General features: G+C 46.3%; 1 protein-coding gene across 1 annotated transcript in view; it reads right to left on the bottom strand.

The window, feature by feature from the left end:
* The window catches only part of LOC146796113 (autophagy-related protein 9A-like), a 236,975-nt gene that overhangs the window by 12,008 nt on the left and 198,709 nt on the right, over positions 1 to 26,258 (bottom strand). Inside the window, exons 13-14 of the mRNA XM_085628481.1 lie at positions 19,687 to 19,774; positions 18,585 to 18,754 (exon numbers count right to left, since the gene is read on the bottom strand). Of these exons, the coding sequence (XP_085484607.1) occupies positions 18,606 to 18,754; positions 19,687 to 19,774 (237 nt within the window). The 3' untranslated portion in view covers positions 18,585 to 18,605. The remainder of the gene's footprint in view (positions 1 to 18,584; positions 18,755 to 19,686; positions 19,775 to 26,258) is intronic.

The raw sequence follows: 26,258 nt of genomic DNA, 5'->3' as shown, positions 1-26,258 counted from the left end.
AGATGCTTTGGCGTACCTAAAAAAAGTCTGTCATGGAGTCCCATGGGAGGGGGGGGGGGGGATGCGGGGGGAGGGGGGGGTTATTAATTCTTTTCTCCCCATCCTCCGGACCATGTAGATAGGGATGACTCCCTTACAGCCACAGAAGGCGATGGGGAGGCAACCAGACCTTGGCGCCCATCCAATAATCATTCCTCCCTGTCAGGGAAGCCACTATCAGATAATGGCTCTACAGACCCATACATGCTAGACCCGGATGACTTGTTAAACCCATTTTCCACAGAATGTTTGCCAGCTCCCAAGATAGCTACCTATGTGGCTGGCTGCCTGCAGATACCTTTGGACAACCAAGACTGTAGCTGCCTGCAGGCTGAATGCCCACATCCCTCTTAGGAGGGCAAAGTCGCCCTCACCCCTGACACGGATGCCAGGATGGCCACCTTTTTGGCCAAATTTTAAGGGACCTCAAAAAAGATAGACCGCTCTTGGCGCTCATGTCAGGATAAACTATTATATGTGGCAGGCCCCTTGTCCAAGATCCTGGACATGGCCGAAGATGCTAAGGCACCCGGCAACCTTATTTTCCTTGAGGTTTTACAAGGATGGGCTCAAGCTCAACGTGCCATAATTTTTCTGGGGAAACGGGAACTGCACAATTTACACCGAAAGGCGCAGATCACCGTTAATAAAAAAATACATCCCAAACTAGGGGAATTGGCTACATCTGAAGCAGGAACCACTGCGCAAGGGGGCCTATTTGGAGAACCCTTCATTCGAGAGTTAGGGAAATTTGTCAATACTTTCAATTCCCTGGCTAAGGCTCAGACATCCATTAAGAGGAAATTTCCCTCCTGGTGTTTTTGCCAACGCTGATCGTGGTAGGGGCGCTCGGCCACTCGAGGCATGCACCAGGCATCCTCCAGAGGATCAGGGATGCAGCGGGACCAGTGGCAGGACTCATCCAGTTTCGGCAACTTCATTCCCTCCAGATTTTTACCCCACCACAGAGGCTCAAGAGGGAGTTCCAGGAACAAAGCATTCCCCAATTCTTCTCAAGGTCAGTGTTCAACATCTTTCGGGGATCAGACTTGGGGGTAGACTGTCAACATTTTTCCACAACTAGGAGGCTCTTACCTTAGACGCCTGGGTGCTTCAAACAGTGATGGGCTTCCACATAGAATTCTACGATTCCCCATTTCAGTCTCAGAAGCCGCCCCCTCTAGCTTTTCCCCAATCCCAAACTGATATAGTGGATATTAAGGTTTCACAACCCTTGGAGAAGGGAGCGATTGTTCAGGCCCAGTTACATCCCTATGGTTTTCTCAGCAAACTTTTTCTAGAGGCGAAAAGTGATGGGGCCAACGCCCAGTAATACATCTGAAAGAGTTCAAAGAGTGGTTGGTCTTCTGCTACTTCAAAATGGAAGGGATCCACCTACTCAGGTGATTGGATAGTGTGTCTCGATCTAAAAGATGGTTATCACACAATCCCTATATTTTCTCCTCACAGTCACTTCCTGCAGTTCCAATGGCGATCTCATCCCACCAAGGACCCCGACACCACCAGACTGAACTTCAGGTAGGAATGAAGGACGTCACATCCTGGATGAGCAACAGCTGCCTGAAGCTCAACTCGGAGAAGACAGAGGTCCTCGTCCTGCATGGGACAACACCAGGTGGCCCATTGCCCTAGTCAGCCCTCCCACCCGCACAGACAACACCCGAAACCTCGTCATCATACTCGACTCCTCTCTCTCAATGACCCGACAGATCAACGCCATCGCCTCCAGCTGCTTCAACACCCTCTGCATCCTCCGAGAGACCTTCAAATTGATCCCCCCCGAATCAAGGAAGACCTTCACCCACGCACCCATAACCACCAGACTGGACTACGGAAACGCCCTCTACGCCGGGATCAACAAGTCTCTGATCCGCATAGTCCAGACCATTCAGAATAAGGCAGCCAGACTCGTCCTCGGCATCTCCTGACATGAACACATCACCAAACACCTGCATAACCGCCACTGGCTTCCCGTTGAGAAGAGAGTGACTTTCAAGATACTCACCCAAGCCTACAAATGCCTCCACAACACCAGACCCCAATATCTCAACGAGAGAATCTCCTTCCACGTACTCAAGAGAAACCCCCGATCCGCCGACCTCCTCCTTGCCGAAACCCCACGCATCCACAAAGCCAGAACAGGTGGGAGAGCCTTCTCCTACATCGCAGCCAAGACCTGGAACGAGCTCCCCATCGACATCAGACGAGCTCCCTCCCTGAACATTTTCAGGAAGACGCTCAAGACCTGGCACTTTGACTGAACGGTGCTGCTACCCCGCCCCCCCCCCCCCCCCGCCCGAGCCTTGAGACCCTCAAGGGTGAGTAGCGCGCTTACAATTCCCGATTGATCTCAGATGTTTGAATTTATCTCCCTCCCTTTAGGTCTAACATCCACTCCATGGTGATTCACCAAGGTCCTAAAACCCACGATGGACCACTTGAGAGCCAGAGGGCTCAGAATGCTCATTTACTAAGACAATATCCTTCTGTTGGACCGATGCCCAAAGCAGTTATCGAGTTATCGCCAAATGACCACCCACCTTCTGGAATCCCTCAGCTTTGTGGTCAAGGAGAAGAAATCTTCTCTCATACCCTCCCAGACCTTACAATTTCTGGGGTTTGTGGTGGATTCAATCCAAGCCACTCAGCCTTCCATCTCAGAAGCTCACCAAGATGAAACACGAACTCAGAAGGACCTTCTAACATCCTCCATACAAGCCATCTTGCCAGGTCCCCTCCATTATTGGGCCTTACAACATCTTAAGATCTTCCACCATCAATGAGGTCTCACATATTCTCAATCGGTTATCCTCTCGGAACAGGCTAAAGAGGAGATGCAATGATGGATCTCCCACATGGACCTTGAACTCAAGGAGAGGGGGCTCTTAAATCCAAAGAGATGGAGCACCCAGTAACTATGAAGTTAAAATAAATGTTCCCTTTGGATAAACCATATGATCAACACTTTACACTCATACAGCCACCATACTTGTAGTCCACACATACCGCACTCATTAAGGATTAAAGCACTTATATAAGTCGATTACAACTTCTTATCAAAATATTAATATATTTTAATCAGTATAAAAATGCACAAATATGTATTGCACACAAAGGTTTGATCACATCAAGAAAACACTAATTCATATACATGATAAGCACAATGATTTAAAATACACAATTAAAAAAAGGATAATAAAAAAGACAGTACAATAGGTCTTCTAAATGTTAATTTGGGTACCTACATAGACAGCATAAAGCATGGGTCTGAATTCCCTGTCTATAACTTGTTGCTGACTTTTCCAAATTTAACACAACATGTACTCTGGGCGTCGACGCGTTTCGGTGGTATATTCGCAATAGTGCCACCTTCTTCAGGACAGCACATTTTTCTCCTCTTAGTTAAAAAACCGGGTCCAATATTGACCAGTGCAACTGCACTCAGTTTCAGATCAAGGATTTTTTCAAATCAATACGACTGAAAAGGCGAAATGGGTAAAGAATTTCATAATATCTCATTTACTGCAAATTCAATTCTTCGATGCAGAGAAGTTGATATAGTTTTAGGCACTTCCCCCTCTAATTTATGTAGACAGCTCGTCATCCGATCGTGTATCATATACAGGTTACGGGTCCCAATGTTTGCCCGTCACTTCTACAATAGGCTCGCTTGTTCATGGCTTTTGATCCAACGTAACCGCATCACCTAAGTGCTTTCAACGACCATAGTCCGAGCTTGGACACCTGGAACGGGGGCGCCATTTTTGGTTCCCAGCCAGCGGCTCGGGTGAGGGTGCCCATTGCTGGGATTTCTCCACAGGAGAAAAATGGTTGACGAAGACAATCTGTCCATATAAACTGCCTGGAGCTTACGGTGGGGTACTTTGCAGGGAAATGCTGGACCAAAGGACACAGCCCAATGCGGTGTCATTCTCAAGATGGACAACGTACCGGCAGTCCTCTACATCAATCATCTCGGAAGAACAAAATCAAATAGCTTTTCAGACTAGGCTTGAAACCTCTGGTCATATGGTCTGGACAACCAGATCTCCATGAAGACTAACACCTGCTGGGGAAGTCAGGTGACTGACTGAAATTCATGTCACTGGCACGATGTCAACCTTTGGCAACAACATCCCCGAATGTCTCTGATGATACAATCCAGGTGGGGCCTGTTTACCATGGACCCGTTTGCCTTGTGTCTGGATCACCAACTAAGCAGCTCCTGCAGCTTGAGGCTGGACCCAAAGATGTGGTGAGAGACTCATTTCTCCAAGACTGGAGCATGGAACAGAGATATGGATTCCCTCTCTTTACCATGATCATGAGGCTGTCTACGCAACTTCTGAGACAGAAGGCGGACCTGGTGTTAACACCAGTTTGAAGATCTCAGGTCTGGTTTCCAGTTCTGATGGGACTTTTTGATTTTCCAATCAGTCAACCCTGTTTCCAGATCTTCTCGGGGTTCCCACGGGGAATCGTCACCATCTAGTGCTAGAGGGATCTATCCATCCTATGGCATGGAGGATTACCTGGAGCGCTGGAAAGTCGCAGGTATTTCTTGGGAAACTGCATCATTACTTGCCAAGTCCTGGGCAGATTGTACAACACACCGATACCACTTGACCTGGTCTCGATGGTTGAGTTTGTCTCATCAATGGCAACTAGATCCTGTGGGGAAGAAATTGTCCATATCTTGAACTTTCTGGTCTCATTGGCTTCAGAAAGATTGGCATACAGATCTATTAGTACCTTTAGACCTGCCATTTGTTCAGGCCATATTCCGACGGATGGACGTCAGGTGGAAGAACACCCTCTGGTCTGCAAACTGCTTAGGAGCATTAGATTGTCTCTCCCTACCGGTACCTTGATATTCTACACTTTGGGATGTGAATAGAATTCTGCGCCTTTTCAAATCAAGGCCTGCTCACAAATACTTGTAATGTAAACAGATGTAGATGAAATTAGCCACCTAGTTGTGTTTGGTATCTTATTGCTGGGTCTCCAAAGTGAGTGTGTTAGACATAACAGGTAGAGTATTTACTCAAGATCAGGTGACATTTAACATTTCGAGAAGAACAAAATGTAACTCAAGAAGTGTCTCTTACGCTATGTTCCCTCCAGTTCCAAAGTTGTGTGTTGTCAAGGCAATAAAGGCTTATGAATCCATGACAGAGGGTCTCCGTCCTCAGAGGGAACGACAATTACTGATTGCTCTCACTAAACCTCACAAGGCAGTTTCCTCTCCCACTATTGCCAGGTGGGTCAGATGGGTCATGCAAGAGGCTAGCATTGACAAATCGGTGTTAGGAGCTCATTCTGTGCGAAGAACCATGGCTTCAAAGGCTTAATCTTCAGGAGACCAGTCATAGCATATCCTCAATGCGGTAGACTAGTCCTCTAATTCTACTTTTAGGAGGTTTTATTTCAAACCAGTTCCAAATCTGGCATCACTAGTGGTGGAAAAGCTTTAAACCTGCTAATCCGTGCCTACGATCCTGACACAGAATGAAAATGTTCTAGCTATCGTAATTAAAAGTTTCAATTCTGTTAAGGACATAGAGGCAAGGATTAGCCCACCCTTGGTTATGCCTTCTACCAACCCAAAGTTTGGAGGTGAATTTAGTATATTCTTTATGAAATCTTACATGAGTTACATGTAAGTATGGATCTTCCAAATGTCTCTTAATTACTCGTTGTACTAAGATTATAATATGCGTCTGGTAACTTCTGAAAACGTTGCTTTTGTAGGATTATAATATCTTCCTGAGATGGTATTGACTTTTTTTTTTCCTCAGGGAAGGACTTCGGTAAACAAGATTGAACCTCTAAATCTTGGCCTGTAGATACAGGAAGAAAGAGGGAGCAGGAGCATCCAAAGAGTATCTTGAAGGGCATCGCTGGCTGTGGATTGGACGGACTGTTTCCCAGTTGTTCATGGGAAGGAAAATGCTACTTACCAGTATGCATCTGTTCTTGGCATGTAGAGCTGTAGAATCATATGCTTTTGCATAGATTGCCATCTAGTGTTGGATCCGGATGTTTGCAAAAAAAAATTCTTTGGAGAAGTCTTTCCAGTCACGAGGTAGGTGGCTCCTCCCTTAGGTGATGGTGCGCATGGGCATCGACTCCATTGTTAGATTGTTTTCCCACAGAGGGTGATAATGAGCCAGTAGTTAGAAGGAGATGTCCATGAATGTATGTATCTAATTAAGATAGAACTGCAACTGGTATAGGTTCCCCGGGGAGGCGGGTTGGCGCATATGATTCTACAGCTCTACATGCCGAGAACAGATGCATACTGGTAAGTAGCATTTTCCGTTCGAGGTATATGAGCTGTAGATCATATGCTTTTGCATAGACTATACAGCAGTTATCTCCCAAAGCGGTGGTTAACCTTTAGCTGTTGCAGTAGTATGAAATAGTGTCCGTAAAACTGCCTGGCCCACTTTAGCTTGTTGTGTTGCTAACACATCCACCGAGTAATGTTTTGTGAATTTGTGAAAAGTAGACCATGTTAAAGCTTTGCATATATCGTCTATGGGTATATGCCCTAGGAATGCCATAGAAGCCCCCAGTTTACGTGTTGAGTGTGCTCTAGGGGGAACTGGTAATGTTCTTTTAGCCTTCGCATAGCATATTTTAAAACACTTAACAAGCCACCTTGCAATACCCGATTTTGATATGGCAGTGCCCTTGTGTGGTGGAGCTAGGGCTACAAAAAGTTGATTGGTGTTGTGGAAAGGTTTTGTCCTTTCAATGTAATACAGTAGTGCTCGTTTGACATCTAGTGTGTGTAGAGCACGTTCTGCCACTGAATCTGGTTGAGGGAAGAAAACAGGTAACTCAATCGATTGATTAATGTGAAAGGCAGAAATGACTTTAGGAAGGAATTTAGGGTTGGTTCGAAGAACCACTTTGTTTTGGTGCATTTGCAAAAAAGGTTCTTCTATGGTTAATGCCTGGATCTCACTGACTCTTCTGAATGATAGGATAGCAACTAGAAAAGCCACTTTCCATGTAAGAAATTATGGTTCACATCTGTGCAATGGTTCAAAAGTTGGACCCATTAGTCTGGTGAGAACAATATTGGGATTCCACACTGGGGCAGGTGGACGTCTCGGTGGAATAACTCGAGTCCCTCCACAAATGCCTTAATTACAGGTACTCGAAAAAGAGATTGATGCTGCCTATTTTGGAGGTATGCAGCTATTGCAGCAAGATGTAAGCGGATCGATGTGTATGCTAGGTTGGAACGTTTTAGATGTAACAAATAGCATATAATGCTTTGTACCGAAGCATCAAGCGGGTTAATGTGATTGATGTTACAGTAAATCACAAATCGCTTCCATTTGGCTGCATAGCAGGCTCTTGTGGTAGGACGCCTAGCTTGCTTGATGATGTTCATACAGTTTGGCGGTAGATTTAGAAAGCCTAGGAGTTCAGGTGCCAGATCGCTAGATTGAGCTGGCAGGGATCTGGGTGTCTTATCTTGCCATGGTTCTGGGTGGTGAGACTGGGTAAAATCCGTAGTTTTTGATGTTTAACTACTGAGAGTTCCAATAGGGTTGTGAACCATGGTTGACGTGCCCATGTGTGAGCCACCAGGATTAGCGCCGGGGACGTTTGCTTGAGTTTCCGAACCACTAATGGAATGAGTGGGAGAAGCGGAAAAGCGTAAGCTAATATCCCTGACCAATTCATCCATAGTGCATTGCCTTTGAACAATGGGTGTGGATACCTGGACGCGAAGTTGAGCATTTTGCGTTTAGATGCGAGGCGAAGAGGTCTATGTTGGGGAAGCCCCACATTTGGAAGAATGGGAGGAGGACTTGAGGATGTTAGTCACATTTGTGAATCTGCTGCGTCTGTCGACTGAACCGATCTGCCATCTGATTGTTCACTCCTGGGAGGTGTTCTGCCAGGAGATAGATTTTGTGATGAATGGCCCATCTCCAGATTCCCTGTGCTAGCTGGGATAGTTGGAGGGAGTATGTCCCCCCCCGTTTTTTAATGTAGTACATGGCTGCCATGTTGTCTGTACGAATAAATACGGTTTTGCGTACTAACTGAAATTGAAACGGTTTGAGAGCCAGAAAGATCGCCAGAAGCTCTAGGTGATTGACATGAAGCTGTTATTGTTGAGGACTCCACATGCCATGAATTGAGTGGTCTTGGAGATGTGCTCCCCAACCGGTTAGTGATGTGTCTGTCATCAGCACCGTCTGTGGGACCGGAACGCTGAAGGGCCGCCCCCTTTAACAGGTTTTGTGTGTTCCACCACTGCAGAGAGCGATGGGTGCGGCCGTCTACCAACACTAGATCTGATAACTGCCCCCGAGTCTGGTTCCACTGACGCGCTAAGCATTCCTGGAGGGGACGCATCTTAAGTCTTACGTAGGGTATATGAGAATGCAAGATGCCATCATTCCTTGTAGTTGCATGAACACTTGAGCTGGTAGGGAGTGTTGAGGTGGGAAGTGAGATAGTGTGTTCTAACACGTCCTGAGTCTGGCTGGAGTTGGATATAGTACAGCTTTATGTGTGTCTATGGTAGCTCCTAGATAGTCTTGAGGTACTGAGGGCTGGAGATGGTATTTGGCCTGTTTTTTTGTGAACCCTAGTCGGGGAAGGAGATGCAGTTTCCTCTGTGTCGCAGGCAACTGTTGTGTGAACTGGCCTTTATAAGCCAGTCATCCAAGTAGGGGAAGACGTGAACCTGTTGTATTCTCAGGTGGGCTGCGACTACTGCCAAGCATTTTTAGAAAACCCTGGGAGCAGTTGTGACTCCGAAGGGTAGGACCTTGAATTGATAATGTTGGCCTGCTACCACAAACCGGAGGTATTTGCAGTGGGCAGGGTGTATTGGTATATGGAAATAAGCGTCCTTTAGATCCAGAGTGGATAGAAAGTTGCCTTGTTGAAGGAGAGGAAGCACTTGTTGGAGAGTTACCATGTGAAAATGGTCCGACCGAATGTATAGATTGAGTTCTCTGAGGTCCAATATGGGTCTGAAAGAGACGTCCATTTTGGGAATCTGGAAGTATAGGGAGTACACTCCTGTTCCCTAATATTGTAAAGGGACTAGTTCTGTTGCACCTTTTTGCAGCAATGAAAGAACTTCTTGCTTTAGAAGGGTAAGATGTTTTTGTGACATGAGGTGTGACCTTGGAGGAATATTGGGTGTAGTGCTTGTAAGTTCCAGGCAATAACCAGATTGTATAATTTGTAGAACCCATTTGTCGGATGTAATCATGTTCCAAATGGGTAGAAATTGTGAGAGACGTCCCCAGACAGGAGTGGAATGATCGGGGGTATGGGAAAAAAGTAATTGTTTATTGTTGCTGGCGGGGGAGGTGCGTGTACCATTACCTCTGCCTCTACCCCTGCCGTTATTTCCTCTATATCCTCCTTGAAATTAACCTCTTGAAGAGGCCGACTGATTGTTGCCCTTGTATGAGGAGGCATTGTCTGCAGAGATGGTTTTGAAGCCGCCCCTGTAGAATGAGCGATTAAAGGAACCTCTGCCAGAAAGTGCTTGCAAGGCCCCCATGGACTTTGCAACCTCTGTGTCTTTTTACATCTTTTCTAAAGTTGTATCAACAGCTGGGCCAAAGAGATGTTGCGCATCAAAAGGTTGATTAAGGATAGAGGCTTGTACCTCAGGTTTAAACCCAGAAATCCTCAACCAAGCATGTCTGCGAAGTAGTACGCTAGTGTTTATGGCCCGAGCCGCATTATCTGCCTGATCTAAGGCACATCTGATAGAGGTATTGGTTATCACTTTACCCACTTGAATAAGGTCGCTGGTTTTGGCTTTATGCTAGTCAGGAAGGAACTCAATGAGCTTCTGGAGTTCATCATAATGAGCCCTATCATATCTTGCCAGTAATGCCTGGGCATTGGCAATGCGCCAATTATTAGCCGCTTGTGATGCTATCCGTTTACCAGAAGCATCCAATAATTTGGACTCTTTATCCGGAGGTGGGGCTTCCCCTGCGGTTTGGGAGTTAGCCCTCTTACGAGCATTAGAGACGACCAAAGAGTCTAAAGGTAACTGTCCCTTAATGTATACTGGGTCATTAGGTGCAGCCCGGTATTTTTTCTCTACCCTGGCAGTGATGATCCTGGCTTTGACAGGGTCTTGACAGATGTCGTCAGTATGTTTAAGCAGGGCCTTTAACATTGGTAAGGTTTGTGTAGCCCTTTGAGATGAAACAAGGGTCTCGAATATAAAATCCCCTTCTAGACTCTCCTTATGGAGCTCTACCCCATGGTATTCAGTAGCTCTATTAATGAGCTCAATGTACCCAATATTATCATCTGGAAGGGAAGGTCTAGATAGATACAAATCAGGGTCATTATCAGGCTGAGGGACATTATAATGATCCCATGGATCAGGATCCTGTGGGACATGTTGTGGTGCGTAGTCATCTAAGTCATCGTTATCACAGGTGATGGTGCTGTAGGGGAATGTGTAGGTGTTAGAAGAGGGTCTTGAGAAATGTAAAGAGCCACCGTTTGCTTTTTCAAAGGAATGTGGTAGTCCTCGGATAAGTCCATTTTCCTCTTCTCCGGAAGTTTGGCATGAATGTGTCCAGTTTCCGGGTGGATTGCGATTTCTTTTTGTTTTGGATTGGGATTTCGGTCTGAGACTCTTTAGTCGCTGTACCTTCTTTAGAAGTTTATCCTGGCGTCGAGAGTTTCGTCTCCGAAGCTTTCGGCTCCGAAGGTTTAGCTGTCCGCAACGTCGGAACGGAGACCAGAAGGTGTTTAGGTTTCGACGCCAAAAGTTTGGGGTCGGTACTGGTGTGGAAATGGGTGGAGCCCAACCCGGAAGGCTCTTGTTTGTGCTTCGGCGCCGAGTCCGCAGGCTGGGTGCTCAAAACGTTTTATCGGTGCCGACCTTGGCCCGGAGGCAGAGGAGGGACCGAAGCCTTTTTCTTGTAAAGGACATGATAGGGAGACAAAGCCTCTTTACTCATGGTCCATTGTGCCGGGGACAACTCTTCGGCATCGGAGTCAGCGTCGGATAGGAGACGTTCTCCTCATCCATCTCGGCTTCCTGAGCTTGCGATTCTTCTTTGTTGGACACTTCTGCGAGGAGTTCAGGCGCAGGGCCGGTTTGCTGGTACATTTTGTGACGTCGAACCCGACGATCACGGAGGGTTTTCTTTGAACGGAACGATTGGCACGCGTCGCAGTCTTTCCAGTCGTGTTCCAGGGATGGGCAAAGGTTGCACATCTCGTGCAAGTCGGTGCGCGGGAACTAAGCGCGACACCTTGAACATAACTTGAATGGAGTCCGTTCCATCAGCGGCGACCGATCCCGGCGTGGGTATGTTCAATAGCCTTCCACGAATGTTCCGGCCGAAGGTTTGAGAGTAAACGATACACGGAGAAGGGGAAACCCTGTCAATTAACAAATCCGTCAAGGGTAGTGGATTGTGCGTCGAAGGGTGCCCGACGAACGGTGCCAACCAGAGCGCAACAATTCACATCAGAACCCGATGGCGGAAAAAAACCAATCTAACAGTGGAGTCGGTGCCCATGCGCACTATTACCTAAGGGAGGAATCACCTACCTCGTGACTGGAAAGACTTCTCCGATAAAAACCAAAGTGCCAACATCCGGACCCAACACTAGATGGCGATCTATGCAAAAGCATATGATCTCCAGCTCATATGCCTCGAACCAGTAGTTTTTTTTTTCTGTTTCTTGCCTTCATAATGATGTTAATGGCTGCCGGTTAATAAAAAAGTGAAGAGAGAACAGCCTAATCCTCACCTCGGTTTCCTTAATAGGATTGAAACTTTCCATTACGATAGCTAGGAAAATGTACATTCTCAGACACAGGCATATGGAGAAGGAGCACTGACTAGTGTATAAACATGGGCAAATCTTTATATGAGGGGTGTGGATGTAAAATGAAATGGAAAAAATATAGGCCTATTGGAAAGAGGATTGGTTACGGCTAAAGGTTACAGTTAGTGAGGGAGATTTATTACGGTTACTGTAGGAACTAGTCGGCTGCCACTGAGACACGAAAGCACTATACATTTGTATTATGAATTTTGTTATAGGCTATGCACTCTTGTATATACAGCTCTAGACATATTTTTGGTGGTGTCGAGCAGCATATTTACGTTTGCTTATGTCTATACACTCACAGTATTAGGTTATATAAAGAAAATAATAAAATTATTTTTTTGAAAAAAACAATGAATACTGAGGGCAGGGTCTCTGCTGCTCTTGAACAAAGCTTTATGGTACATACCACAGTTGCTTAACAATGCATTCTGGTGTCAAAACTTTCTCAAATCAGGGTGAATTAGCATACAGCCTAGTGAAGCTACTTCTAAAGCCCTCAATGGTGGTTTCAATGGGAGGATGCTGATGACTCCTATGTTACTTACCGTTGGTAGCTCTCTTTTCGGTGGGTACTCTATCTAACCGCAGATTCCTCACCTAATGAAGACTTCACTAGGCTTCAGACTGGATCCAGAAACACAAAAATTCTGAAAACGGGTAGGTGGCATCATGCGGCTCGGCATCAACATTCTCCATAAAAGCATCATCCAGGCATGTTGACATCAATTGCTTTGAAAGGCTTGACCGTACACTCTGTAACAGAGCATTTTTGGCAAATAAACTTGACAAGAGCGCAGATCTCAAATTTGAGATTCCAGCCTGTCTGGAAAGAATGTTGTGTATGGTGGCTGGACCGAAAGTGCATGCAACTCACTCTAGCAACATACGGATGTTATCACGACCAGAAAGGAAAATGCTACATACCAATATGCATCTGTTCTTGGCATGTAGAGCTGTAGATTCATATACTTGTGCATAGATTGCCATCTGGTGTTGGGCTTGGGTGTTTGCACTTTGTTTTTGTCTTGGAAGAAGTCTTTTGTAGTCACAAGGTAGGTGACTCCTCCTTAGGACGATAGTGCGCATGGGCATCGACTCCATCTCCACATTGTTTTTACAATGGAGGGTCATGATGGAGTTAGTGAGAAATAGAGAAGTATGTCCATGTGTTATATATCTAAGTAAAATAGTATTGGAACAGATAGAGGTATCCGGGGAGGCGGTTGGCGTATACGAATCTACAGCTCTACATGCCAAGAACAGATACATACTGGTAAGTAGCATTTTCTGTTCGAGGCATATGAGCTGTAGATCGTATACTTGTGCATAGACTATACAGCAGTTCCCTCCTTAGCGGTGGCTACATGGATCTGTTGCAGTGGTTTGAAAAAGTGTTCTTAATACAGCCTGGCCCACACTAGCTTGTTGTTTTGCTTGCACCTCTGCACAATAGTGTTTTGTGAACGTGTGAGGTGTAGATCAAGTGGCTGCTTTGCAAACGTCATCTAGGGGAATGTTCCCTAAGAATGCCATAGATGTCCCTAAGAATGCCATAGATGCCCCTAGTTAATGTGTGGAGTGAGCCCTAGGGGGAATGGTTAAGGTAATTTGGCTTTAGCATAGCATATTTGGATGCATTTAACAATCCACCTTGCAATCCCTGTTTTTGAGATAGGATTGCCTTTATGAGGTGGGGAGAAAACCACAAAAAGTTGATTAGTCTTTCTAAAGGATTTTGTTCTTTCAATGTTGTAAAGTATTGCTCTTTTTAAGTCTAGTGTGTGAACAGCCCGTTCTGCTACTGGGTCTCGTAGAGGGAAAAACACTGGGATTTCTACAGACTGGTTAAGGTGGAAAGCAGAGACGACTTTAGGTAGAAAGTCTGGGTTAGTCCTAAGAACCACTTTGTTATGATGGATTTGGAGAAATGGTTCTTGTATGGTTAATGCCTGGAGCTCACTGACTCTTCTGAGAGAGGTGATGGCAACCAGGAAAGCTACTTGCCAGGTAAGAAATTGTAATTCGCATTTATGCATAGGTTCAAATGGGGGACCCAGGAGTCTGGTAAGTACCACATTTAGGTTCCATACTGGAGAGGGTGGAACTCTAGGTGGAATTATTCTTTTAAGTCCTTCCAAAAATTCCTTGATAGATGGTACCCTAAACAAAAACAAATGTTGTTGGTTTTGGAGATAGGCTGCTTTTGCCGCAAGATGTAGTCTAATGGATGTATACGCTCATATGCCTCGAACATAAAGTTTGTCAGGTTACTAGACATAGAAGACATCGGAGATCTGGATTGAATGGGGTGCCCATTAGAAAAGGGAGAATCAAATTTAAGTCCCACCGTGACATCACAAAAGGCAGTGGTGGAAACATACTGTAAACCTTTAAGAAATCACAACAGGTTATTTAAGCAAAGGCTGATTCAGCAACCTCAAAAAATCCACAATAGCTGACAAATAGCCTTTAACAGTACCCAGTGCAAGTCCTTGCAGAGCCATCGACAAAGCAACACTTCAGAAGGCATAGCTTGTAACGGACAGATCCACAATCTTTTCTCAGCACCCCAAGTACACCAGTTTCGTAGATGGGCACCTGGCTGCCAGATTAACATCAACAACTTTGGGAGGAAGATCAAAGGATACTCGCTGCCTTCGTTAAATCTTCACACATAGAGGCGAGGAGTGAGGAGTCCCAGGTGCAGGGCACAGCTCCGTTGCTGCAACAGTAGATCCTCCCGAAGCCGCAGCTTGATTGAAGGACAGATGCGCTTGCCCAGAAGTTCTGGATACCACACCTTGCTGGCCCAATCCAGACCTCCCTGGATGACTTGGGGCCAGTATTCTTCAATACTCGAGCCAAGAGGGGTAGAAGCAGGGAGGCATAAAGGAGTCCCAACCTCCACTCTAGATGGAATGCACTTTTTTGAACACCCAAAGGGCAATGGTGAAGCTTAAAGGAAGCACCACAACTAAAAACGCTCTGGGCCCACTGTGAACTGCAGATAACATTATGGGCCTACAGGATGGCGATATGGAAATATGCATCCTTCAGATTCACCACCACTACAATCCAATCTCAGGGATCTGGGGTGGAGAAAGCCTGGGTGGGGCATTGTGAGCCTCTTGAATGTATCTTTCCACCAGAAGGCATTGAGAGCGCATAGATCTACAATAGGATGATGGCCTCTGTCCTCCTTTGGCACTAGGAAGTACTAAGGTACTTATAAGGTCAGCTCCTCTGGCCAGAAGAGCCTGCATATTCTGTTGATCAACAGACGTGCTCCTTCATCAGCCGTGCTGAGGGGGGTGGAAAGTGCAGCAGAGGGTTATGAAATGTAAGAAATTAGAGGGATAGCCCCTTTTAACAACTTGGAAGACCCATGCTTCAGAAGTAATGGTTTGCCACCCTTGACAGATATGTTTGATCCTGCCTCCTACAAGGTGGGTGTGTGGTGAAGAAGACACTCTAAAGTGGTTTTGCGGTTGTAGTTACCTGAGGGGCGGGGACTGATCTGTATGTTGTCCCTGATGCCCTGCACATTGGCTGTGGGAGCCACGGCCTCGGCCATTAAATGGCTGTAAACATTGTTGTGCTAGCAGCCGGATATGGCGTTGCTTGTACTGCATACCTCTGACCTAACCATGAAAGGGGCAAAACTGTTGGGAAAATTGCCCGATAGTGGCAGACAGCCTTGGGGAACGACCTGTGTCACACCTTTTCTTAAAGAGTTTCAGGACCAAGTCCACTTTCTCATCAAAGAGGCGAGAGCCATCAAATGGCATGTCCCTTCAAGATGCCTGGACATCCCCTCAGAAGTGCATTGACCTCATCCAGGGGTGACGCAGAAGTACCAAACTTGTGCTCACTGCCCGGCCAAAGCAGTCACTTGTGTCAAGGCCAAACAAAATAATACATTTTGCTGCATCTCGGCTGTCCTGTATGGTTTGGGCTAAGGACGCCCGTAGATTATCCGGAACTGCTGGAAAGATTTAAGTAGCTGCATCCGATAAAGCATGAGTGTAGCAGCCTAGGAGGCAGCTGGCTTGACTAAGCGCGAAGGAAAACTAGCAGAATAGAACATGTGCTTGCCAAAGGTCTCCAAGCATTTAGACTCATGGTCAGGAGGAGTTGTAGGGTTGACTCTGCTGGTGGTTGCTTGTTCCACCAGACTCTCTGGTATGGGGTGTTGGATCAACAAGTCAGGATTGCCTGGTGCTGGTCTGTGACAGCAAGCTACCTACCTGTTGACTGGGGGCCCAGATCATGGCTTCCACCAAGTGCCCACAATTGTATCATTTAAGTCTTCATTTAATGGTAGGAGAGATTCGGTCATTGCCTGGCCAGGCTGAAGAATCTGTCAGAACATTTGTTTTGACCTCCATTGTAGGGAGGTGCAGGTTAAGGACCTCTGCCACTTGTCCCAAAACCATTGTGTAAGAAATTATGTTATTTGTTGCGAGGGCTGTGGATCCTTACAAGTGATAGGTCCGCATTGGTCTAATTAGTGGGAACCAAGTACCCTATTGCAGCACTTGACTACCCTGATAGTCTGGGGTACCCAAACTCTAGGGCCTCAAGTGCCAAACTTACGATGTTCATTTTCTTGAGATCTGAATGCCTCTTTTGAACCTAATGCTGTTAGAAGAACTGCTCTGATGGTCGTTTTGATAAACACAGAGTACTATGGCTGTCATGCCCATGTTGGCGCAAATACAATGAGCATCCTGGACATCAGCTTGAGCTCCTTCACTTATAAGGGATCAGAGGTAGAGGACCAAAAGCATAAGCAAAGTGTTGTGTGATTGGGAGGCAATAACTGATAAGTCACAGCTTCAAGATGGAGGTGCACTTGCAACAACTGCTTCTATCCTTTCCTTGTCCACTCTTACTGAATCCTTCCAGGATGTAGGACTTCAGAGCTAGTGCCTCTTAAAAGGGCTGATGCTGCTCTGCAGTATACAGGGTTCTGGGTTGACAGGCAGTTTATGCACTACCACGCGTCTGTTGATTCCAAAATAAAGACTTGCCATGATGCATACTTAGTGCCTCATGGCCTTGGCATTATCTGTGTACATCTTAATTCTTGAGCACTGTGTCCCACTGACGGTCAAAGGGGACTCCCCTATCAAAGGGAACATTGATTAGGTGTTGCTGGATCCCCGAGACTCATAGCCAAGACTGTCTTCGGAGAATGATGCTGGTTGATTACAACTCTGATTGTAGTCTCAGCTGCATCCAAAACACAACGGATGTTTACGTTGGAGATGGTCTAGACCACCTGGACTAACTCTAACTTCCTGCCTCTCTTGAAATATGCACCCAGAACCTGTTTGATTAACTGTTCCATCACGTCTCTATTATACCTTCAGAAGGTGCCAACCAAATTGGATACTTTCCACTGCATTGCTGCCTTCCCAGCAATACACTTTCCGGGAGCATTCATATCCTAGCTCGCTTTGACTGAGGATGGTACATCAGCTATCCCTATTGCAAATATTCTCTTCTAAGCAGAGTGTAGAACTATAGAGGCCTAAAGTATGTAACCCCCTGAAGTAAATTTGGTCCTCTGGAGCAGGCTTGTACTTCTTTGCAATTCTACCACACATACCTTATCCGGCTCTTTGTTCTTTGCCACACACCTGGTTATGCTTCTGAGCATCGGTAGGAACTGCATAGACCTTACAGTTGTCAAAAAGGTGTTCACGGGGGTCTCTTTTTCCACTAAATACAGCTTCACTTTGTGGTGATATGCTACTCTCTGAATGAAAGCATGGTAAGCCGCTGCGTCATCTGGGGGAAAAGCCTTTACTGGATATGGCTCAGAGTTTGAGTCGTCCTGAGGGTCAGCACTGTAATGGTACCATTGGCGATCCCTGATGCATGGTGGGCCTAAATAAGAGTACGAGTCGAGTCTTCTGGGTCATGCTGGCTGTCATGGTCAGTGAATGTGTGTGTCTTGAATCCTGTGTTGAAGGTGGCCAATGTGGTGATGGCCGTGGTGAAGAGAGGGGCTTGATGGTGGCGGCTGAGCGGAGGGCTGGTTTCATGCTGCCTATGGCAATATGGGATCAGGTGGTGTTGGAACTACTCTGAGATGACGTCCTCAAAAGCGAGTCTTCTCTTTTTGAAGTGCTCATGGGTCAGTTCTAGGGGTGGAGGCTGAGTCTGAATCAGCACATTTATCAATGAAACCTAACGTGCTATCAAACATTACACGCATATCAACGAGATATATTATTAAACTTTTACTAGGTTAGGTTAGAAGTAATGTAATGGACAGTTATGCATGGTTAAAGGTGCAGCAGCATACTGGTACTTAGTCATGTTTGCCGGCAAAGTAATGAAGATGATGACAATGTCATTCTGAGAAAAGTGCAATAAAAGAAATGGTAGCAGCAAGCCTCTTTCCCAATTCTCCATGTGCTTATGCTATGCGAACACACCATCCACCAAGACTACATAGAGCAGCTGCATCATACAAACTACTGTGTCCAAACTGTATCAGAGTAGGAACATAAAGAAATTAGCAAACATTCTGCCACTGAAAAATCCTCCAAAAGAAAACATATAAAGGTTGCATGAAGGCTTGTACTTTGGGAACCATGGTTCCTAGGCATACATCTCTCAGGGCCCAAAATCCTACTTACTTGAGCCTGCAGGAAGGCACTTTAGCTGGTGCTATTTGAAACCTGGCTCCCCTGGGCTCCCAGTGCTTCCTGTTCTTGCTGTTGATGTCTTTCCTCTTCAACCCATCCTCCGAGCTGCAGGCCTCGATAGGCAGACATGTGACCAGAGGAAGCAGAGTGCAGATCTGTACCTAAAGTTAGAAAATAAAAATGTGTGAAGGGTTTATTTTTTGCCCTTAGGGGTGCGACGTAAACAAGTAGAAAACATGCACGCTTAACAATAGAGATAGGGAAGCAAATGCTATAATTTAGATAGTTGAGACAGCCAGGGCTAGAACCTTACTCTGCAAAAAAAACAATGCTCACAATCCAAGCAAATGTACATAAAACAATAAAAATCTCATGAAAAGGACAATAGCATCCTTCAAAATCAAGATCTAAATAATTTTAATTGTGCCGCCAGTTCTTCCAACTCACTGTGCTGCCAACATTTTCCATCCAATTGCTGTTCAAAAGGAAGAAAGCAACAGCACTTTTCAAGTACGTAATAGGACCACCTGGGAACTATCTCTGTACATGGGTAGATATATGTTTATGTCGACCCATCTCTTTATTTGGTTAACTTATCAAGAGTGTCTCATACGGACGTTCTCAATGCCTCAATCCAACAGGTTTTTTCATAACGAGAAGTTAAGTGTGACTGTAACCCCTGACGCCATTCTTTCCAGTGACCTCGTAGAACAGGATCACTCTGGACAAAGCAAGGGTATCACAAGTTGATTAAATAAAATCAGCATAGACAGAACAGAAGAAAAAAATATGAATTAGACACTTTCATAGAAACACATAACTAGCAACATAGCACAATTTGATAAACAGTAAACATCTGGCATGCCCGTGTTACGGATAATTAGAACAAAAATCTCATAGAGATCTCTCATGTAGTGTTACTTGATATAAAAATGCAAAGAGCATTATAGACCATGAAAAGATGACTGGAGAACAACCACTCAGAAATTAAGCAACTTTATTTGCAATATATCACAACTTTTGTGGAGTATCCTCTCTATGCCCATGGTTACAGGTCTCCTTCATCAAAGTCTCCTACAAATTATTTCCTTACCAGAGTCTGAGGTGTGCCCTCTCTGTGCGGATGCTGCCTGCCACACTCCCTGGTGCTGCCCCAGCCCATGCTGCTGCTGTTGGTGCACCTGGGAGAAAAGGAAGCAAAGCATAAGCCATAGAACAGGTACTCACATACCAACAGAAGGAATACCACCCTGAGTGATACACCTGAAAGAAAGAATTGAATGTCTAGTGCACGGTCAATAAGATCAAAGCACAGGTGTGGTCTGCGCTGCACATGCTCACTCCGGCCAAGAGCGAGTGGTCTGTGCACTTTCACATGGAGGACAAGCACTAAGCAATGGTATTTGCTCACTGTCACTGAGGCTTAGAAATGCAGGCCGCGTGCCTTCCACAAATTACTCAGCTAAAGTCAAAGGTCCGACTGATTCATCATAACCACTCCATAATAACTAGTATTAAGCTGGCCCAAAGAGAACAATCCTGATTCCCACTCCATAAGTCTCTGCTTGTTGTGCTCACGTCGATATTGATTGAGGGCACACTTACTATGACCCTATTATACAAAGACCGCTCATCGGATACACTGCACATACCTACAGCTCACTAAGTGAAACTCTTCCCATGCACATAAACATTACAATCAGTAACTTCAGGCACAGTACGATGCTATGTTGACAAATGGACCCGGACAGCAGTTACCACGTGGAAAAGCACCACACCCAGTCACATCATGTACCCAAGCACGACCACAATCACGGTGTGCAAACGCAGCCTAGCATAGACAAATACCTTCTGCAGAAGCCCATGTTGTCTTAATACAAAGTCACTAACAGCATCCTTCTCATTCAAAGATCATGTCAACCTTTACCATGTGTGTATGCACATGCCCACATACATACACAAATACCATAAGCAAATATGGGTGGTCGATCACAGACACTACCAGAAATTCCCTTGTGCAAACAGGCACTGCCAGCTCTTGTCATGGGGCCTCACCATCAGAACTGATCTTGCATGAGCCCAGGGCTTTAAGTGGGCCGGGTCCCACCGGGTCTGAGCACCGATAGTTTTTCAGGTCTCGCCTGAGCCAGCGCATGCGAGACATTTAGTAAGTGGATTTTCAAAGTGCTACCACACGCTTTTGCTGGCCTCAAGCGTGCGGTTATGCGCGTGTGCACGCGCGCAATCGCCATCTGGCTTTCCTCTCGGCCTTTAGCCGTCGCTCTCCCTCAGAGCCTCCTCTCCGCCCCCTCATTCATTCAAATATTCACTTACAAGTACCTTTTTGAGCGATAACGTTCTTCCCTGATGCTACTTCAGGCTATGACACAGCTGCAGCAAGCGCTAACACTTTTTATCATTTTAGGAAGACCTGAGAGTCATGGGCCAACCTTCGTCAGCACAGTGTTATCTTCAAGGGCACACGCGTGAGCAGGGGTGCCCATCAGCACTCCGGTCCTGTCTTTCCCAAGAAAGCATTAAGTCTGAATTCATCGCCGCATGGTTTCTTGTTTAAGAACGAAGACTCGTATTACTGTCTTTGTGACGAAGGCCCCGTGAACGTACATTTTTATGCTACAAGTTTTCTTATGTAACGCTTCATAGCAACCTTGCACTGCTTCGATGAGCTCCAAACAATAACTACGTTTAATGTTTTCTGATATAATTGTACTCAGTTTACCGACCTGGTGCAGATGGACTTGCCGGGATTTAAAGATCGCTGCATCTTTCAGTAACAAGCGTTTAACTCACTGAGCCATCACTGGATACTGTAAATACATGTAAATGTCCAAGCAAGGCACTCATAGGCAATTTGCACCTGAGGAAATGAATATGAAAGATGCGCACAACAGAGTTCCCTGCAGCTAAACTGCTCGATGACGCGTAGAAGGTGAACTACGAAGGCTGGGCGTGTTGTGTGCGGTCTAATCAAACCTACTTATGAAACTTTATCAACCCACATAAACTGACTCTCCCTAAATCTGTACCCACCCCACTGTATGCCATGTCCTCTACACTCAGCTCTGAGCATGCATGGGGGTACACCCAAGTGCCCCCCTCCCCATACCCACCACCCTCTCCAGTTTTCTTTATTTGCACTTGTGATGTCGCCCGAGGTGTTTTAAAGGGCCGGGCTGGACGATCCAGTTCTGCCAAACAATTCCACGAATTCTGAAGAGGAGAAACCCGTCCGGGTATAAAAGGAATCTTTATCCCTGCTCTTACATGGGTCCTGAGAACCAGAAGTTCTTGGCTGCAGTTTCTTCTTGCAATTTCCCTTCCTACTGAAGTTTTAGGGGTTGTAATTTAGGGGAGCGCCGCCCTGCTCATGTCAAGCGCTGTAAACACCTCGTAGCGCAGATATATCCAATTTAAAATGCCAGCAACAATCTTCACGTGACAGTGCCATGTTTTTGACATGGTCAAAGGTGAAAAAGGCCCGATCTGATCATGTATTGCCTTTGTATCCACACACACCAGGGCACGCGCTGCAGGTCAGTGCACGAGTGTTTAGCATTGGCGCTAACATCTTTAGGCAGAGCCGGCCCTTGCTCCAATGGCGCCCTGGGCAGAAGGAAATCTGCCGTGCCCGCACAGTCAACCCTTGTCTGGCTGCAACAAGGCAGCCACTTGCCTCTGAACACACAGCTCTGCACCTCCCAGCTCTGTCATGCTGTTTCCAGGTTGTTTGGAGGGGAGGGGGTTGTTGATGTGTGTCCACAGGCGGTGAGGTATAGATGGCCCGGCAAGGTAGGACGTAGGATGGGCTGATAGAGTGATAAGCACTGGCATGACCAATAGGTCTTGCCATTAAGACCTTATAAGTTTTAGCTATGCAGGATATTATCCTGGGTGCTGTGCCGCCAGGGATTGAAGAGGTATACAACAAATAAACACACCGGTGAACACATGCACAGAATTCCGTTAGCACACGTAGGTAGACATGCTTGCACAGTTTCACACCCACAGGCAGAAAGAACACATACAGATACACACATCAAACATACCCCATACAGCTCCAGCCATGTACACAGATACCCATGCGTATGCACCTTTCCACTCATACTGTGCACGCACGCACACAAGTTGGATTTTCAAGCTCCGGATCCTCCTATCTCTTGCTCAAATAATGTCTCTAATGAAAAAAGGGGGAGCAGCGTAACCTATTTTTAAGATGGCCACGGCAGAGGCAAACTGGGAAATCTGGAAATTGTGCACCAGCTCCAGGCCTCTTATGGAGTGTAAGGCAGGGGCAGCTCTGACACAGCCCTGTTGGCTCTCACCGGTGAGTGGCTGACTCAAACCCAGCCCAATAAGCCTTTCTTCTGCATGGATCTTTTGCAAACTCTCCACTTTTCCCTGAAGATTAGTCTTACTAACATGCAACAGACCCGGTGCCGGCACTGCCTACCTGTCACAGGAACCATGTCACAAAATAACTAGGTTACTGAAGTATAAGGGGGAGACTACAGCACAGGCTAATTGTGCCAGCCCTGGAGATGCAAAAGTTACATCCAAAGTGTGAGTGATTTGAAAACAATGCACACCAGACAAACCCAAGTATTTTTTAAAGTAAGTAAATCCCAGGGCTGCATACTTGGTTGTCAAATGACACTAGTTACCCTGCTTGGTGGTCACCGTGATTTCAGTTCCTCAAAGGACGTCTCAGACCCTCCTACTACTTCCCACCCATGGCCAGGTCTACCGGTGGATCGCAGTCTGCACCAGGCTACCAGCTGCCCTGTTCCTGCCAGCCCGTGCTGGCCTGGTGTGCACTGACCACCCACGCTCGCGCAGGGAATCACAATCAGCTGAAGGGTGCACTAACCTCCCACAGTTCTGCACTAAATCACAATCAACCCAGCTGTGCACTGACCGTCCACACTCGTGTACTAAACACTGTGGGATCCAACCGGCAACAGCTCACCCCAGGGCTTTAAGCGGGCCGGGGCCTGCCAGTGCTCAGCACAGCAGTTATAAAAAGCAGGTGTTGAGACAAGTCCCTATCGGGCTCCCCATTTTTGCCCTCACTCTCAGGGAGAAAAAAATATCTTAACTCTGTAGCAGTACCACCCTTCACTGCCATTGATGTCACTTCAAAGAAACTCTTTATAGTTCTTTCATAGTCTCCTCATTTCTGGACAGTAGCATTTTCAATATAATAAACAGCGAAGGTATAGTTGTTGCTTTTTTATCTTATTCAGCTAACAACCAATGACATAGCCAATAGTCCTAGCTTGTTGTAGGTGTAACGTTACTTGTTGTATTTTATATCTGGATGCAATGACAGAAACAGAAAAAGAGTAGTCGTGCGGAACACTATGCGAGGCACAGATTTTTAGCTTAGAGGTTTTTAAGCCACGCCGTTAAATACATTGCCCACGCCGCTTTTAGAACCTCAGTTGTTTCATCTCCATTAAGCCCTTGCTGTCCCCAATCAGCCATTTAACATGTACATTGTTTCCAGTCAGTGACAGTCCCTATGGGGTGGTCCTTTTCGGCTAGTTCCTCTTGATCTTTAAAAGTCCATCCTCAGCAGCCTCGCAACCCCCGTCTGTCTGGGAGACTGACGTCTCGCTGGTCAGTCTGTGCAGTCTCTGCCTGGCAGGTACCTGTCACCCCAGCCTCCTCCGGCCAGCCCCAACTCGCACTAGCCTCACAGCCCACTTCTCTTCATATTTCACCAGCCCTTTAAATCCCACACTAACTGCTAGATACGGTGGCATCAGTTTCCTCCCTGTCTCATCAGTTGCTGGGCCAGTGCTGATTGAGGTGATCACAGCAGAGAGTGCAGGGTGCAGCAGCAGGCCTCTGACTGGAGGACAGACGTGCACAGGGTCTGCAGAAAACGAAGACTGTGCATCCTAGAGAACATAGGAGGGGAAGCAATATTCACGAAGAAGAAAAACCGGACGCTCCCTAGTGTGTTTACCTATATTAAATAAACAGGAGCCATGGCCAACTAATATTTGCAACAACATGGCAGTTTTCACCCATGGAAGCTGGAAAGCGTTAATTAGGACAAGGGGCTAAAAGCAACAAGCATTGGCATAGCCAATAGGTCTCGCCTTTGGGACCTTATAAGTGTCTAGCCATGCAAAAGTTGATGTTGCACCAAGGATATTGTGCTGCATAATGATTATGCTACTTACCAGTATGCATCTGTTCTTGGCATGTAGGGCTGCTGACATTCATATCTGTGCATAGATCGCCGCCTAGTGTTGGGTCCGGATGATTGCACATTGTTGTCCTGGAAGAGTCTTCGAAGTATCACGAGATAGGTGGCTCCTCCCCTGGACTACAGTGCGCATGGGCAACCTCTCCATCCTTAGATTGTTTTTCGCCATTGTGGCAGTGATGGAGTAGATACAGTAAGTGATGACCATGCTATACAGAAAATCTGAGTGCTGCAGCCGCTACAGGCGCCGGGGAGGAGGGTGGGCGATATGAATGTGAGCAGCCCTACATGCCAAGAACAGATGCATACTGGTAAGTAGCATAATCAGTTCGAGGCATGTGGGCTGCTGAATTCATATCTGTGCATAGAATATATAGCAGTACCTCCCTTAGCGGCGGCTACCTGTGCCAGCTGCAGCAGTCTGGAAAAGAGTTTTGAGAACAGCCTGTCCTACAGCTGCCTGCTGTTTTGAGTGTACATCTACACAGTAGTGTTTGGTAAATGTATGTATAGTGGACCATGTGGCTGCTCTACATATTTCTTGTAAAGGGATGTTTCCTAGGAAAGCCATGGACGCCCCTAACTTTCGTGTTGAGTGGGCTCGTGGGGGAACCGTTAATGTGCGTTTAGCTTTAGTGATAGCAAATCTGAATGCATTTAACGATCCATCTGGCTATTCCTGCTTTGGAAATGGCGTTGCCTTTGTGTTGTGGAGAAAAGGCAACGAAGAGTTGTTTAGTTTTTCTAAAATCCTTCGTCCTGTCAATATAGTACATGAGAGCCCGCTTTACATCTAGTGTATGGAGCATTCTTTCGGCGACATTTTGCGGATTTTGAAAGAAAACGGGCAGTTCAATAGTTTGGTTAATGTGGAACTGTGATATGACTTTGGGCATGAACTTGGGGTTGGTGCGTAGTACAACCCCGTTTGCGTGGACCTGAATGAATGGCTCTTGAATGGTTAGTGCCTGGAGTTCACTAACTCTCCTTAAGGAAGTGATGGCCACTAGGAAAGCCACTTTCCAGGTGAGGAATTGAATCTCACATGAATGGAGAGGTTCAAAGGGTGGACCCATTAATCTGGTGAGGACCAAGTTGAGGTTCCACACTGGTGCCGGTGGGTGTCTTGGGGGAATTACTCGTTTGAGTCCCTCCAAGAAAGCTTTGATGGCAGGCACTTTGAATAAGGAGAGGTGCTGCCTGTTTTGGAGGTAGGCTGCTATAGCGGTCAAATGGATGCGTATTGAGTTGTATGCCAGATTGCAGCGGTATAGGTGTAAGAGGTAGCATATGATGTTTTGAATAGATGAGTCCAGTGGGTTAATGTCATTGTTGTTGCAGTAAATGACAAACCTTTTCCATTTGGCCGCATAGCAGGCTCTAGTAGTGGGTCTCCTGGCTTCTTTGATGATAGTCATACAGTCAGG

Source organism: Triturus cristatus, chromosome 10, assembly GCF_964204655.1.
Source record: "Triturus cristatus chromosome 10, aTriCri1.1, whole genome shotgun sequence".
Taxonomy (NCBI): Eukaryota; Metazoa; Chordata; class Amphibia; order Caudata; family Salamandridae; genus Triturus; species Triturus cristatus.
This window is presented reverse-complemented; position numbering and strand designations above follow the sequence as displayed.